This window comes from Phoxinus phoxinus (genome assembly GCF_949152265.1).
Source record: "Phoxinus phoxinus genome assembly, chromosome: 3".
In the NCBI taxonomy this organism is placed as follows: Eukaryota; Metazoa; Chordata; class Actinopteri; order Cypriniformes; family Leuciscidae; genus Phoxinus; species Phoxinus phoxinus.
Window position 1 is genome coordinate 1,664,486 of NC_136878.1, and position 17,500 is coordinate 1,681,985.

Sequence of the window (17,500 nt, forward strand, 5' to 3'; positions counted from 1 at the left end):
GAATACATGAAGATAAGAATGTAAATGTGTACCTTGAAGTTGCTTTGGATAAAAGCGTCTGTCAAATGCATAAATGAAGAATGTTTTACCTTCCCGTTTTCCTCTTCCTCCCTGTCGTCGTCACTGCAGTCGCCGTCATCTTCACCCAATAACATCGCAGAGTTCAGGCGGTCCACGCCGTCTTTCCCCGACTCCTTCCACAGCTGCAGCGACACACACCAAAACAACATCATCCTCACGGAGATGAACAAGTGCGACACAGAGTTCAGGATCTCCTGCATTGACAGCATTATATGAGAACTGAACTTAGCTGGACGATGATGACGACATCACGGTTTACTCCAGAGCGGCTATATATATATATATATATAAATAAACTAAATTAAAGGGGTGTCACAAGATGTAAGATAAGTCTCTGATGTCCCCAGAGTGTGTGTGTGAAGCTTTAGCTCAAAATACCCCACAGATATTTTTATATATCATGTTAAAATCGTCACTTTTTGAGGGTGAGCAAAAACACACCGTTTTGTGTCTGTCCCTTTAAATGCAAATGAGCTGCTGCTCCCGGCACAGGGGGCGGAGCTTCAAGAGCTTGTGTCCTTTTACCACACACACACACACACACACTGAGAGAGTGAGTGGAAATGAGTTCGGCTCATTTGCATATAGAAGCGAACATACTAAATGAGGCACGGGTGTCGAGTTACATTCAAGATATTTTGATATAAGGCATTTGCACGTTTAAATATGTTAGATATGGAAATTCTTGTGAGACCAATTCAACATCTCGTATATATACACGTCATTTCTATTTTCAAAATTAAAATAATGGTCACGTCTAAAGAGGAACAAATCTCCCCAACACTTTTCAAGCACTTCTGTGCTGTACAAGAGTAAAAGTCCAGGTTCGCTTCACCATATTCGCCAGTTAAATTCAATTTCCCTTTTAAGAGCTCAAATTAAAACGGATCTGTTTAGAATAGCTTTTAGAATAGACTTTTATGTGTGATCTGTATGTCTGTCTTTTTGCATAGCTTTGTATTTTACTGATTCATTTGATGTTGTACGGTGTACTTGAGTGCCTTGAAAGCCGTCTAAAAGGTATTATTATTATTATTATTATATTGCACAAGCATCATTAGTGCGACTCCTGGATATTACCAGCTCGACGCGTTGCTTATGCTCCTTGGACTGCATGTGCTCCACGAACTCTCTGGACGTCCTGAAGTGCAGCTTACAGACCGTGCAGCTGGTGCTGGGCGAGTGACTGCAGCGCTGCACACACACACACACACACACACACACGGTTAAACCAGGAGTTCTTAAGCATGCAAACAGAAGTGGTCACTTCTAGTCATACATGCAATGACAATCTTAGTGATTGCATGCAGGGTTATTACTGTTAAGAAAAAAAATAATTATTAAAAACATTTCTGTGTATTGAAATGAAGCTGAAATAAATCAAAATGTTACATTTATTTGAAAAACTTGAGAAACTTTGTCTTGGCAATAAACTAAAATAAGTTGAAGCACTAAAATGATTACCTGGAAATAAAAAAAATAATAAAACAAAGAATAAAGCAAAAAATCATCAAAATAGCAATATTAATTAAAACCATATAATATGACGAAATTACTAAAAATGTGAAATATGAAACTAAAAATAAAATCAAAAAATTATTTGAAAACCTTAAACTAAATGAAAATTAGAAATGTTGCCATGGCAATAAACTGAAATAAGTTTAAGTAGAAGAACTAAAATTGTTCACTGGAAATAAATAAAAACTGAAATAAATAAATTAAACCTAAATAGAAATATTTTAAGAAAATCTAATAAAATGACAAAAAAAAAAATGAACTAAACTTAAAGTAAAAAAAAAAAAAAAAAAAAAAATTTTTAACAAAACATTTGAAATGTTGTCTTGGCAATAAACTGAAATAAGTCGAAGAACTAAATTATTAACTGGAAATAAAAATAAATAAATAAATAAAGTCTAAATAGAAAAAATTATGCACATTAACAAAACTACTTAAAATGAAACTAAAATAGAACAAACTAAACTAAAAATGAATAAAACTAAACCCGCTATAATAAGTCTGACTGAGGGCATGAGGTCTGTGTGGGAAGAGTTCACCTTGTGCTCGCGGGTCCTGCGATGCTCCATGACGTTGCTGGTGAAGTGAGTCTGGCAGGTGGAGCACCATCTCTGCAGGCCGGGTCTCTTCTCACTGCAACGGGCCAATGTGAAGCAGGTGCGAAAATCAATGACGCATTCGCTCTCGAAGATACAGACACCTAGGGCTGGGACAATATATCGATGCATCGCGATTCCTGGATCGATTCTGAGCTTAGTTTTTAACAGCAGAGCTAGGCTAGTTTTTAACAGCAGAGCTAGGCTAGTTTTTAACAGCAGAGCTAGGCTAGTTTTTAACAGCAGAGCTAGGCTAGTTTTTAACAGCAGATGGCGCTGGTAAATGTATACATTTACATAATACATTTTTTAACTATGTAATAGATAAATGCGATATTTTTAGCATAAAGTTTCTATCAAAAGCTGATTTACTCTATTTTGATCGATATTGTAGACAGCAGTGTTAATATTTGAACTTTAAACTTTTATCTAAGTACTTCTATGATAATTTGAACTATTGCATCACAGAAATAATTATACTATGAGGTTGAAAAGACTGTTTGTGAAGCGGTTTCACGACAGCTCTCTGGGTCAGCGGTAACGGCTTTGAATCCTGGGATATGATTTTGTCAAAGGTTTGATAGACAGACGAAATGGAAGTGTTTGAACCGAGATCAGTCTTTTAAAGATGAATCGTGCAGCTGTCTTACGGTCTACTTATCTCTCTCAGCGTATGAGCAGCGCGAGGGCTTTTCAGTTTCAGAAGTCCACTAGAAAGAGATATAAACACTCATAAAGTCACATTTCATCCTCTGTTGGGGCAAAAGTGGCTAACTTCTGTCAACCTCGTCTATAAGCAAGGACAAAAATAAACCAATTTAATTTTAATTAATATCGATTCTGTAATAAATAAAAAAAATCGATTTTAAAATCGTAAATAAAGAAATTGCGATAGCTCGGTGAACCGATTTTTTTCTCCCAGCCCAATTGTAGTTAAAGGATTAGTTCACTTTCAAAAAATGTTTTGCTGATAATTTACTCACCAAGATGTTCATGTCTTTCTTTCTTCAGTCGAAAAGAAATGAAGGGTTTTTGAGATTTACACAGAATGGACTTCAATGGCAACCGTCTATCCCAGAAGTTTAAAATGTCCATCTCAGTGCAGCTTCAACGTCTCGACACGATCCCAGTCGAGAAATAAGGGTCTTATCCAGCCAAACCATCGGCCATTTACTAAAAAATAAATCTAAAATGTATATACTTTTTACCCACAATTGTTCGTCTTGTGCTGGTCTGCCACGCATTACGTAATCACGTTGGAAAGGTCAAGGGTCACGTCATCTATCCAAGTTATTTGTCTGTGTACTCCGGATAAAAAAAGTAGGGAAAACTAATTTTCTCCACCAACTTCAAAATCGTCCGACATCTGTTTTTAAATTTTTTTATTTTTCGTGACCTTTCCAACGTGATGACGTAATACCTGGCGTGTCCCAGACCAACAGAAGACGAACAATTGTGGTTAAAAAGTATATACTTTTTGTTGTAAATGGCCGATAGTTTGGCTAGATAAGACTCGACTGGAACTCGACTTACCGTATATACCCGAATATAAGACGACCCCCCATTTCCAGACTTATTTTTGGGACAAAAAGAGATTATTGTGGGAAAAAATCTGCTTTTCAACAGAAAATAATTTTATTTGAAAATTGCACTGATAATTCATTCTCTCTCTTCCAGCACGCGCGCATCTTTCTCTCTCTCTCGCTCTGCGTCTCGCGCATATTTTGATTTTGTCTATATCGCAAACATAAGACGACACCCCATTTTTCAGCCTATTTTTAGGACAAAAACCTTGTCTTATATTCGGGTATATACGGTATTTGTCGACTGGGGTCGTGTCGAGACTTTGAAGCTGCACTGAGACGGACATTTTAACCTTCTTTTGAACATTGGGATTGATGGTTGCCATTGAAGTCCATTATGTGTCGAAAAATCCTGGAATGTTTTCCTCAAAAACCTAAATTTCTTTTCGACTGAAGAAGGAAAGACATGGACATCTCGGATGACGTCGGGGAGAGTAAATTATCAGCACATTTAGTTTTGAAAGTGAACTACTCCTCTAAGCGTAGATGAAGCTCTCACCCGTCTTTGCGCGCTCCTTGCAGGGACTCCTGGACTCGCGGCAGAAGCGTGACGAGACACGCGTTGCTCATGTGCTGGATCTCCATCATCTTCTGCTGGTGCGTCAGTCCGTTCATATGGCTCTGGAAATTCTGCACACACAAGATGAAAACTAATGAATATCTCAATGGATTTTTTTCTGCAAGCGCTTTGAGATGCAACTTTTAAAGGCGCTATATAAAATAAAGTTTATTATTATTATTATATTATTAACTATGAACGATCAGCCTGCATAGTAATAATTAGGGATGCACTGCTATGAAAATATTGTCCGATAACCGATAATTCTTTATATTTGAAAGCCGATAACCGATATATCGGCCGATAAATCTAAATCCAAATTTTTATATAATTTTTGAGAGCCTGATTACAAAAAAAAAAAAGTCTCACCATTAATATCCATGTCCCAAGCACACAATTATAATGCTGTTCTCATTATAATTTTATGTAACTAATATGACAAACTTGTATGATGAGTGATTTTAATCATATTTCAAGCAATTAAAAAATATTCATATTGAACAGTGCGCATCTGAAGTGTCTCAGCTGAAGGATCAGCTTTAATCAGACATTTTCTTATCGGGCCGATAACGATAACATTAAAAATGAACATATCAGCTGATAACAATAGTAATAATCCTTTTCTTACTTGGTGTTTCTGTCTTGTTTTCCAGCACGATATCTAAACATTCTTAAATCAAGATGCATTTACTGGAGAAGCAAAATGGCGGCTAAATGAAGAACTTTGCAAAGGTTTTTTCATGCTCAAACAGCAACATTACACACTAAAGAAAGATCATAGGTCCTCTTTAGGGCAATTTACTTAAAGGGCACCTATTAAGGAATTTTGAAATGTACCTTTCATGTAGTGTGTAACATAGATCTAAGTGAACAAAAACATCCTGCAAAGTTTGAAATATGAAAGTGCACCGTATATTCAAAAGTAAGAGTCGACTCGGAGTCATTTTTATGAATCGTTAGAAGACCGAAGCTTTTTCTCTGACTAGATGACGTCAACTTGTCAAGTTATTTGAATACGATACGCCCACTTATTGCGCTCCAAGGCCAGCAGGGAAACATCATGGGGACGAGACGCTGTGTTCTGAAGTGCGACTCAAAAGCCAACTTTTTTCATTCATCTGCCCAATGAGGAGCATTTGAAGACTAAGTGGCTACAATTCATATATATAACTATACCACAGAAGTATAGTCCGAGCCTTGTGCTTTGGTCGCGCCATTTTGAAGACGATTGCTTTTTAAATGCAATCAAACTTGGATTCGCAATCGGCTGATATTGAAGGAAGGTTCAGTTCTAAGTGTATTTGCATCAGCTTCCTCCTCCGTATCACAACCTGTAAGTGTTATTAATAATTGTTGCTTTTATGTTTTATGTAGCGTGCTTAATAATTATTGTTTGTTGTGTAAGCACCGTTTAGCTTCTAGGTCTTCAATGACAATTGTATTGAGATATGTGAAGTGTTTGTCGTTGTTTTCGGAGTTGTCTTAAAGAATGGAGTAATACCTCGTAGTAACGTAACTGCTTTTTTGTTGTTGTTGGTAAAAACGTTATGTTTATGCATCGGGCTAACGCAAACAAAGACTGATTGTGCTTTTACAATATGAACTCTGGGCTATGCTCGCACAATCTCTGCACAGAGTATACAAATCACAACTGACTGGGTCATCTGACCAATCAACGCAGATTAGCGTCGCGCAAAGGAGGGGTTTGGAAAAATGAGTCGTTGAACGAATCATTTGGGAGTCAGTGAGCAAATCAGGTAAAAATAAATGCATATTATACGACAACAAAAGTGTTTTTTGACATTGCATGCATTTAAAACTGTTGTTGGGGACTCCCTAAACAACATTAGGAACATTTTAAATGTCAAAATAGGTGCCCTTTAACATCAAAACTAGAGAAAATAATTTCAACTCTTTCCTTATATGCTGATTTTTTGATAATATCATGAATGCTTCTTCGTACTACATACTTGCTGGTTATGGCAAGTGATGTTGCAAATGTAGCAGAAGAACTTGTTGGAGGTCTCCGGCCCTTCGTCATTCTCCTCCTCGTGAGCGCTAGTCTCCTTGACCTCATCGTGAGCGCTAGTCTCTTTAACCTCATCGTTGGCGCTAGTCTCCTTGATCTCCTCGACCTCTGGCACTGAATCGGAGACCATGGCGTCACCTGGACCGTCACTGTTCTGCTGCTCCACTCCTTTATCTGGACCTTCTGTGTGTTCGACCTGCTGAGGAATATCAAACAAAAAGACATTCATCAAGGGTATTTTTAAACCACAGGCAAAAGTACCTTGTGTTAGAGTGTTCTTTAGCCTGTTGATTTGTTGTTTATGATATTCAGCTACAATTAAATGTTTTGCAATAAGACTTAAAATAAATATGACCCTGGACCACAGCACCAGTCTGGAGTCGCACGGGTATATCTGTGGCAATAGCAACTATACATTGTATGGGTCAAAATTATCCATTTTTCTTTTATGCCAAAAATCATGAGGATATTAAGATCATGTTCCATGAAGATATTTAGTAAATGTCCTGCCGTAAATATATAAAACATGTATTTGTGTGAGTGAGTGCAGCACAATCGTGAACATAAATGCACAACTTTAAAGGAGATTTTCTCAATGTTTACATTTTTTTGCTCCTCAGATTCCAGATTTTCAATAGTTGTGTCTCGACCAAATATTCATATCCTAACAAACCACACATCAGTGGAGAGATTATTTATTCAGCTTTCATATGATGTATAAATCTCAATTAACAAAAAAATTACCCATGTGACTGTTTTTTTGGTCCAGGGTCACTAATGTGAATGATATCCAATTTTTTTTTTTACCATTTTGGAATCGATGAGGAATCGGAATTGTTAAAATTCAAACGATACCCAACCCTAGTGCTGATTTCGTCCATAGACACACATTTCCATAATTATCCCTATGGAAAGAGCATCCCGGATCACACAGAGATGATGGTACCAACCTTGGCCACTTGACTCGGTACATCGGCGACCAGCCCGTCGACACTGCCTCCCTCCTGCAATGTGCAGTCTGAAACACACATCACACACACGTTCAAATCAGGATTTCACACACACAGATAACACATAATCAGAAGTTCATCCGTCTAGAAAAGTTTTTCCACCGCAAAAACACAACATGGTTTCCAGAGACAAGAGAAAATGCTGCGTAACGTAACCAGACCCGATGCGATAAGATTCCAGCGACAAATAATGTCTGTCCACACTAGACGCGACTAAGATGCGTCAAAATCAATCAAAACCCACAGCCAATCTGAACAGTGTGTGGGCGGAGTCTCACGGCGAGAGCACAGCCAATCAGAACAGTGTGTGGGCGGAGTCTAATGGCGAGAGCACAGCCAATCAGAACAGTGTGTGGGCGGAGTCTAATGGCGAGAGCACAGCCGATCAGAACAGTGTGTAGGCGGAGTCTTGCAGCGAGTGCACAGCCAATCAGAACAGTGTGTGGGCGGAGTCTCGCGGCGAGTGCACAGCCAATCAGAACAGCCTTTGGGCAGAGTCTCACGGTGAGTGCACAGCCAATCAGAACAGCATGTGGGCGAAGTCTCACGGCGAGTGCACAGCCAATCAGAATAGCTTGTGGGCGGAGTCTCACGGCGAGTGCACAGCCAATCAGAACAGTGTGTGGGCGGAGTCTTGCGGCGAGTGCACAGCCAATCAGAACAGTGTGTGGGCGGAGTCTCACGGCGAGTGCACAGCCAATCAGAACAGCCCGTGGGCGGAGTGAGTCTCGCGGCGAGTGCACAGCCAATCAGAACAGCCCGTGGGTGGAGTCTCACGGCGAGAGCACAGCGTGTGGGCGGAGTCTCACGACGAGCGCACAGCCAATCAGAACAGTGTGTGGGCGGAGTCTTGCGGCGAGTGCACAGCCAATCAGAACAGTGTGTGGGCGGAGTCTCGCGGCGAGTGCACAGCCAATCAGAACAGCCCGTGGGCGGAGTCTCGCGGCGAGTGCACAGCCAATCAGAACAGTGTGTGGGCGGAGTCTCGCGGCGAGTGCACAGCCAATCAGAACAGTGTGTGGGCGGAGTCTCGCGGCGAGTGCACAGCCAATCAGAACAGTGTGTGGGCGGAGTCTCGCGGCGAGTGCACAGCCAATCAGAACAGTGTGTGGGCGGAGTCTCGCGGCGAGTGCACAGCCAATCAGAACAGTGTGTGGGCGGAGTCTCGCGGCGAGTGCACAGCCAATCAGAACAGCCCGTGGGCGGAGTCTCGCGGCGAGTGCACAGCCAATCAGAACAGCCTTTGGGCGGAGTCTTGCGGCGAGTGCACAGCCAATCAGAACAGTGTGTGGGCGGAGTCTCGCGGCGAGTGCACAGCCAATCAGAACAGCCCGTGGGCGGAGTCTCGCGGCGAGTGCACAGCCAATCAGAACAGCCTTTGGGCGGAGTCTCACGGTGAGTGCACAGCCAATCAGAACAGCATGTGGGCGAAGTCTCACGGCGAGTGCACAGCCAATCAGAACAGTGTGTGGGCGGAGTCTTGCGGCGAGTGAACAGCCAATCAAAACAGTGTGTGGGCGGAGTCTCGTGGCGAGTGCACAGCCAATCAGAACAGCGTGTGGGCAGAGTCTCGTGGCGAGTGCACAGCCAATCAGAACAGTGTGTGGGCGGAGTCCCGTGGCGAGTGCACAGCCAATCAGATCAGTGTGTGGGCGGAGTCTCACGGCGAGTGCACAGCCAATCAGAACAGTGTGGGCGGAGTCTCGTGGCGAGTGCACAGCCAATCAGAACAGTGTGTGGGCGGAGTCTCACGGCGAGTGCACAGCCAATCAGAACAGTGTGTGGGCGGAGTCTCACGGCGAGTGCACAGCCAATCAGAACAGTGTGGGCGGAGTCTCGTGGCGAGTGCACAGCCAATCAGAACAATGTGTGGGCGGAGTCTCACAGCGAGTGCAGAGCCAATCAGAACAGCGTGTGGAAACCATTATATACCATATAGTAAGAGTAAAACTATATGCAAAATAAGATCCACCGGTGTTTTGCCAGATGAGAAGCTTATTCTATGTTTCATCTTTTTACTACTTTAATTAATTTTAGTCTAATTAATTTTATAACTGATTCCTTTATCAATTTTAATTGCTTTTTTAACGGTTTTAATTTCAAGATTTAAGATTTTATTTTGTGATTATTTTCTATGCAAACAAAGCACTTTGAATTGCCATAGTGTATGAAATGTGCTATATAAATAAACATATACAAAACCTATATACAATATCTATATATACAGCAGTGGCCAAAAGTGATGTCCAGCCAATTCATGTAGAAAATACCCAGAATACCCTCAACAGTTATGATGATGACAGGTGATGATTACCTCCAGGATCTGGGCTCTTGTATGCAGTGTTGTGAGCTAAATCTGTGTCCACGGACTCCTCTGACCTGCACCAACACACAAACCACATCAGGAAAATATGTATAAACTAAGGATCAAATCACCCTGTATGATCTTATATTCTTGATGAGAGATTAAGACGTCACTCGTTTCACTGATGAATCATTCTCGATAAGACAAGAAATGTATTTGGAAAGTAAAGAGTGATTTCAGCAACTCACAGATTTGAAGTCACGGACTCGTCAGCTCTGTGTTTTTTGGCCGCTGGTTCATCGGGCGGTTCTGAAGGAACAGCGACGATGGAAACTTCTAATCAAAGCACAGATCAGAGACGGATCACATGACCTTCAAAACTCAACATATGTTTCATTAGCAATATCGTGATTTTAACGGTAAAACACTGTAAAAATGCTACAGAGAAAAACTGCTAATTGGTTAACAGAAAGTTTCCGTACTATATACGGTGAATAACTGATCGATCTAATGGTACATTTAATGTCATTTTACTGTAAAATACCGTTAAATTTACAGTTTTTGAAAGTGAAAAAGAACAAATTGTATAATTTACAGTGAAAAAACGTAAATTGACATTCCCACAATTCCCTGCGTGACACTTCACATTTGATGTATTTTTGTTGAAATAACGGTTTCTTCATAGTTTTTTTCTAATCAGTTATGTACATTAGTGTTTTATGTTACATTTAATGTTGTTAAATTAACGTTTATTGTAACTTTCTTGTGGAAAAGCTGCTTGTGATGAGCTGTGATTGATCATGTGACTCATCACTGCTGTGATTGTTGGTTGTCAGTGTGTTACAATGGCGCAAAACAGATATTAACACTTCAATAGGTCAGTAAGTTAACATTATAACAGATATACAGAAATACGGTTTATTACTGTAAATTTTAAGTTAAGTCTGTAAAACCTAAAATGTTGCTATACCGTATTTTATACAGTAAATTTCTGTGATGCGAATGATCAGAGACTGATCACATGACCTTCAAAACTCAACATATTTTTCATTAGGACTGGGCGATATGGAGACACAAAAAAAATCTCGGTATTGACTACTTTTCATTAATTTGGATTTTTTTTTTTTTTTTTTTTTTTTTAAACAGTCCCTTCTGCTTATCAAGCATGCATTTATTTGATTTTTTTTTTATATATATATATATTATTAGAATGTAAAACATACGTTTTCTATGTGAATATATAGTAAAGTATAATTCATTCCTGTGATTTTTCAGTCTTCAGTGTCACATGATCCTTCAGAAATCAGTATAATATGATGATCTGATGCTCAAGAAACATTTATGATTATTATCAGTGTTGAAAACAGTTCATATTTTTGTGGAAACCGTGATATATTTGAATTTTTCAGGATTTTTTGATGAATACAAAAGAACAGAATTACTTTTGACCAATTTAATGCGTCCTTGATGCATAAAAGTATATAAATAAAATCTTACTGAGCCCAAACTCTTTGAACAGTATAATATATAAAAGGAAACCTATGCTGCCAGTTATTATTTTTCAGAAAACACGTGTTTAGTAGAATTTGTACAAATATTACCCCTTTTTTGTGATGATTACATGATTTCTGTATACATTTCGTTCATGCACAACATTTTTGACAGCAAATAGACAGAGAGCTTGTAACAATACACGTGTCCTCCAAATACCTCTGCTACTGCAGCTGGCTTCTGATTGGCTGTTGCTGCTTCCCGCTGGTTTCTGCTCAATTTCCCTCTTGCGGTCTGGCTGACGAGCCTGAAACTCCTTAAAATAAAGATAGATTTACCAAATATAACACGATTTTAACACATATGTCATTTGTTTGTTAAAAATGTACGTATGCATGTCAGTTCAGTAAAACAATCCAAACAGTTGATGGAAAAAATATTTTTAAACAACTATTTATGTGATGAAGTTTCATATTTTGGGTTGGGGTTTGATCAAATCATAATCACAAAAAAAAAAAAAAATCCTAGTTTAGTTGTGATGTGCTTTTCTCAATCAATTAATTAATCTCAATGAATAATCGTCTGCGATATTTACCCTGGAAACGTTTATTTTTATTTTTTATATGACATTTGCATTCTCTGGCATTGGTAACAAGCCTCAACGAGCTTTCATGCTTGCAGTTGCCAGATTTAAGAGTTTAAATCCTGTAATCAGAGGTTATATAAATACAGTTCCTGCCCAGTTTTTTATTTAATGGGACAGTTCATCAGTTTCATCACTCACTCGCCCTCATGTTTTTCCAAGCCTGTACGAGTTTCTTACTTTCATTAAACATTAAAAAATATATTTTAAAGAATATGGGCAACCAAACAGTGTATCGATCCTGTAATCCTGTAAGTAAATGAGGCCTGATTACCGCCATCCTTCAAAATATCCTCTTTTGTGTTCAGCGGAAGAAAGAAACTCATACAGGTTTGGAACAACTTACGGGCGAGTGAATAATGACAAAGTAAATTGTTTTTGGGTGAAATGTCCCTTTAAAATGAGCTTCTTGTTGTTCCAGTGTTCATAATGTAAAGATTGGTCATTCATATGTGACGCTGGACCACAGCACCAGTCTGGAGCCGCACGGGTATATCTGTGGCAATAGCAACTATACAGTGTATGGGTCAAAATTATCCATTTTTCTTTTGTGCCAAAAATCAGGAGGATATTAAGATCATGTTCCATGAAGATATTTAGTAAATGTCCTACCGTAAATATATAAAACATGTATTTGTGTGAGTGAGTGCAGCACAATCGTGAATATAAATGCACAACTTTAAAGCAGATTTTCTCAATGTTTAAATTGTTTTGCTCCTCAGATTCCAGATTTTCAATAGTTGTGTCTCGACCAAATATTGTCCTATCCTAACAAACCACACATCAGTGGAGAGATTATTTATTCAGCTTTCATATGATTATAAATCTTAATTTCATAAAATTGACCCATGTGACTGGTTTTGTGGTCCAGAGTCACAAATGATAAACTAGATTAGATAAACAATGCAAATTGATGTTCTCTTGATTTGCGCTCTAGCCCACTTACATTGCCGTAATAGCGCGCGTGTGGATTAAAATGGCGCGGGAAGCCCATGTGTGGGGTTTTGATGGCCACTCCCATCGGAACGGGCCCGAGGAGAGACGCTCTGGACCCGGCACTGAAGAACTGTTGGAACTGCTGCCCACCCATCGCAAAGCCACGCATGCTTCCTGCCAGGAGAGAAACCAACCAATCAGCACGTCAGCAAACACAACACCACCACAAACTAGTGCTGGCGGCACACCGGTTCACACCGAATACCGGAGTTTATTTTTGTAATGATATGAATTCTTAATGCACCGCAATACTAATGTCCCAATTTTAAAAACAAAACCTTAGGTAACAAAATATATAAAATAAAAAAGAAGGGCAGACATTTAAGCCATAATGAAAATAATGTGGTCTTAATGATCCTAAAAAGGGGTAATTTTAGGGTAAAACATGAACTTTATAAATAATAATAATAAGTAAACATTATTCGAATAGAAAAACTCAAAACTTGTTTTGTCGAGATCGTCGATCGGTCGTTTTCCCGCGGCGTCGGGCCGTCCGTGAAAGAGGGAACTCTGATTGGATGTTCAGCTTAGTGAACGAATCAGTGCACGAGAATAATAGCAAAACAGCGAACAAAGAAGTCAAAGCGCTACAGATAGGCTGTTCTAATGTTACGTCATCTTACCCGAATGTTCCTCGGCGAATATTTTAATATTAACACGAGCAGAGCGGAATAAAGAAAGTGTTTGATATTCAAAACGGCTTTGTTTACGGTTTGTGTATCTGCAGCTTCGGTTTCCCTTTTTGGAATATAGAAGATTATATCTACAGAAATAGACAGTTGTCTCATTCACACGCAGGCGCAGAACGGGCACGCTAGCTGACGGTCGCCTGTACCGTATTTCCCGGACTATAAGTCGCACTTTGTTTCATAGTTTGGCCGGTCCTGCGACTTATATATTAAAATTAATTCATACTGACTGAGATGAACCAAGAGGAAACATTACCGTCTACAGCCGCGAGAGGGCGCTCTAGTTAGCGGAGTTGTTCAGAAGCGACACCGAGGAAGAACTCGATGGATTCAGTGTTGAGGAGTGAGATCGGGAGCTTGGTGAACTTGCTGACCGGTAACTTGTTGGACTCGCTGGCTAATGTTAGTTTAGCCTATTCAGCCTCAGGTATATGTTCTTAATGCTGTTGTGTCGCTGAATAACTGTTAAAGGATAATTCCGGAATTTAACACCTTGAGTCTATATTGTAGTTTGTTTTGGATGAACAAGAGTGGTGGACAATTTTTTTTTGACAATGGTTCCTCTCTCGAGTTTTTGACTATAAAAGAATTGGCCATGGACCCATTTAACATTGGAGTCAATGGGCATGTCCGAAAATGTCATTAAAACAGCCAATAATGTTCGTTTACAAAACTGTGCAACTCACCGAGTGATTAGTGGTGTTAGTTGATGTTCCAGAACCAAAAAGTGTTGCGAAATACAGTTTCTGTCGTGTTTTATTCGTCATTGAGCAGAAGTTACACGGTTGTGAAGTGTCTGAAAAAATAGTTCCACTATAGCAAAATAAACGGATTGGAATCATATATTGCGACGATATATTGTTTATAATCATCAACGAACACCACTAACCACTCGGTGAGTTTAACAGTTTTGTAAACGAACATTATTGGCTGTTTTAATGACATTTTCGGACATGCCCATTGACTCCAATGTTAAATGGGTCCATGGCCAATTCTTTTATAGTCAAAAACTCGAGAGAGGAACCATTGTCAAAAAAAATTTGTCCACCACTCTTGTTCATCCAAAACAAACTACAATATAGACTCAAGGTGTTAAATTCCGGAATTATCCTTTAATGTGTTACGCTAACACACCGGACACCTTCAGCCTGTTGTTCTGTGTGCTGTTGTGGAGCTGAATAACTTGCCTTTCCAGATTAAATGTCTGTTCTTGGTCTTGGATTTTGTGAAATAAATTTCTAAATAAATGCGATTTATAGTCCAGTGCGACTTATATATGTTTTTTTTCCTCTTCATGACGCATTTTTTGACTGATGCGACTCCGGATCGACTTATAGTCCGGAAATACGGTAGTTCTCTCGGTGTGTTCAAGTGCAGCTTCTTCCCGCGACGCAGGCGACAACACAGTCGGCTTTCATCAGCGCTAGTTCTTTGGCTTCGGTTTGGCGTGTCCCGGGATTAAGGGACTACATGAGTCTTAATATAGAGCTGGCTATACTCGGATGGCATGATAAAGCCCGTGGCTCAGTTTACCCTGCATCTGTTGCATGAGCAGAGCCCCCTGCAGCATGGGGTTGTGTCCGATGATGGTCTGAGTGGCGGAGCAGAGGTTCACCATACGAGCAGACTGAGGTCCTGGAGCCATAGACCTGTTCAGTGACGACAAAAAAACAAAAACAAAAACACACACACACTTCTTAGTTCAATGTAAAAGAAGCATTATTATTAAAAAAAAGTTCCTTAGTTAACATGAACTAATAATGAACTGCACTTATACAGCATTTATTAATCTCTGTGAATGTTAATTTCAACATTTACTAATACATTATTAAAATCTTGTTAACATTAGTTAATGCACTGTGAACTAACATGAACACACAATGAATGACTGTATTTTTATTAACTACAGCAACAAATGTATTCCTCATGGTTAGTTCATATATAAGCTGGGGACTATTTTCAGGCGCTGCGTAATATCATTGCGCTGCTGTACGGCAGCAGTTCCTGGATTATTAAGCAGGAATGAGAGTATAGTTCCTAGAAAATCACAACTTTTCATTTTCTGTCGGCCTTAGTACACGATGTAACTACAGAAGAGTCAAGTTTTAAATAGGAAAAATATCTAAACTCTTTGGTCATTTTTTTGAGAGAGATGCTAACGGTCTAATCAGATTCAATGATCTATGCTAAAAGTGGTACCGCCAGACCCGGAGATCGGCTGAATGGATTAGAAAACAGTAAAAATGAGTGTTCGCATTTTTCTTCAATATCGTGCAGCCCTAATCTGTGTGCACTCCTTTACTCACTCGACCTACACGCTAGTGCATAAACGTTCGAGGGAATTTCCTGCATTATAAGCGCGGGAACCTGTGTTGTTTTTGGCAGCCCTTTTAGTTTTAGTCTTAGTCTTTTTGACGAAAATGCTTTTTAGTTTTAGTCACATTTTAGTCACTTATAAACTTGATAGTTTTAGTCAAGTTTTAGTCGACGAAAACGCAAAAAGATTTTAGTAAATTTTAGTAAAAAAATAAAAAGTAGTCTTTAACAAATTAATTTAGGTTAAAAAGTATTGGAAATGGGCTTAGGTTTGACAGGTTGCAGCAAGTGTTGCAATTCATAAAACAACAGTTAACCTTAAACCCTTTGCATAATAAACTAGACTTTCTGAATAATTCGATTGGTTGGGTCCTTACATGCGCTTCGTGAGGCACACACGCACACTAACACACACACGCAAGGTCTCTCGCTCCCTCTCTGCTGTGCGCGCGCTACACATGCGCGCTCTTGCGCGCTCGATCTAGATTCCGGGAGATTTTAACTAACAGCAGCATTGCTGATACTTTTTTTAGCTCAAAACAGACCGATTTCACACAAAATAAGCAGAAATGACATGCATTGTGAACGTCAGACTTATAATCAATTTTCGTTCCATCTCGTCTCGTCAACGAAAACTCGAAAACGTCTCGTCATGTTTTTGTCACCTTAGAGCCATTTTTAGCTAGTCATCGTAACGTTATCGTCATAAAAAAAAGGTGCGTCAACGAAATAATTGCGTTATCGTCATCGAAAACAACACTGGCGGGAACCTGCAGGAATGAGAACAAAAATATGTTTAACCCCCGAAATCCAGGACCTGTTATAACAGAAAAGGTAATTCTCGTGTATGAGATTTGTTGTGCATTGAAGCGCACCGTGCCGCCTGATGGTGGTGTGTGATGTGGTGTTGGGGCGGAGGCTGCGGGGGTGGAGGCGGCGGAGGCGGCGGCGGAGGAGTCTGGTGCTGGAACAGCTGCTGGAGCTGACGCAGATGCTGCTGGAACTGATGCTGCTGCTGCTGCTGCTGCTGCTGGTGCTGGTGAGGGTTGAACATCCTCCTGACGTCTGTGCGGCGACCTCAACACTTCAGTCTGACAAACACACAGAGGAGTTACTACAGGGGTGGGCGATACGGCAAAAATATCATATCACAATTTTATATATATATATATATATAGTATACACTAGGGGTGGAACGGTACATGTATTCGTATTGAACCAAATCGGTAAGGGCGTGCGTCACGGTTCGGTGCACGAATTTACACGGAGAATACACGGTATAAAAATAAATAAAACTCGCGTGCAAATTAATGAATGTAATGCGGAACTACTGTTAGAAACGCGGGTTATGTAGCCCTGCCTTAAGCTAGGTTTGCGACGTCTACGGGTTTGCGACGTCTACGGGTTTGCGACGTCTACGGGTTTGCGACGTCTACGGGTTTGCGACGTCTACGGGTTTGCGACGTCTACGGGTTTGCGACGTCTACGGGTTTGCGCCGTCTACGGGTTTGCGCCGTCTACGGGTTTGCGACGTCTACGGGTTTGCGCCGTCTACGGGTTTGCGACGTCTACGGGTTTGCGACGTCTACGGGTTTGCGACGTCTACGGGTTTGCGACGTCTACGGGTTTGCGACGTCTACGGGTTTGCGACGTCTATGGGTTTGCGACGTCTATGGGTTTGCGACGT

The 17,500-nt window shown here is 40.2% G+C and overlaps 1 protein-coding gene across 2 annotated transcripts in view; it reads right to left on the reverse strand.

Annotated features, from left to right (window-relative positions):
* Window positions 1-17,500, reverse strand: part of ciz1a (cdkn1a interacting zinc finger protein 1a) — a 28,994-nt gene that overhangs the window by 8,324 nt on the left and 3,170 nt on the right. The window contains exons 2-13 of one of the 2 annotated variants that reach the window (XM_079606236.1): window positions 16,689-16,904; window positions 15,031-15,146; window positions 12,759-12,922; window positions 11,389-11,485; window positions 9,927-9,987; window positions 9,688-9,752; window positions 7,314-7,381; window positions 6,305-6,562; window positions 4,275-4,405; window positions 2,136-2,229; window positions 1,162-1,275; window positions 90-203 (exon numbers count right to left, since the gene is read on the reverse strand). In XM_079606236.1, coding sequence (XP_079462362.1) covers window positions 90-203; window positions 1,162-1,275; window positions 2,136-2,229; window positions 4,275-4,405; window positions 6,305-6,562; window positions 7,314-7,381; window positions 9,688-9,752; window positions 9,927-9,987; window positions 11,389-11,485; window positions 12,759-12,922; window positions 15,031-15,146; window positions 16,689-16,867 — 1,461 coding nt within the window. In that variant the 5' untranslated portion in view covers window positions 16,868-16,904. Of the gene's footprint in view, window positions 1-89; window positions 204-1,161; window positions 1,276-2,135; window positions 2,230-4,274; window positions 4,406-6,304; window positions 6,563-7,313; window positions 7,382-9,687; window positions 9,753-9,926; window positions 10,015-11,388; window positions 11,486-12,758; window positions 12,923-15,030; window positions 15,147-16,688; window positions 16,905-17,500 lie in introns of both variants that reach the window. The other variant, XM_079606235.1, reaches the window with a different exon arrangement.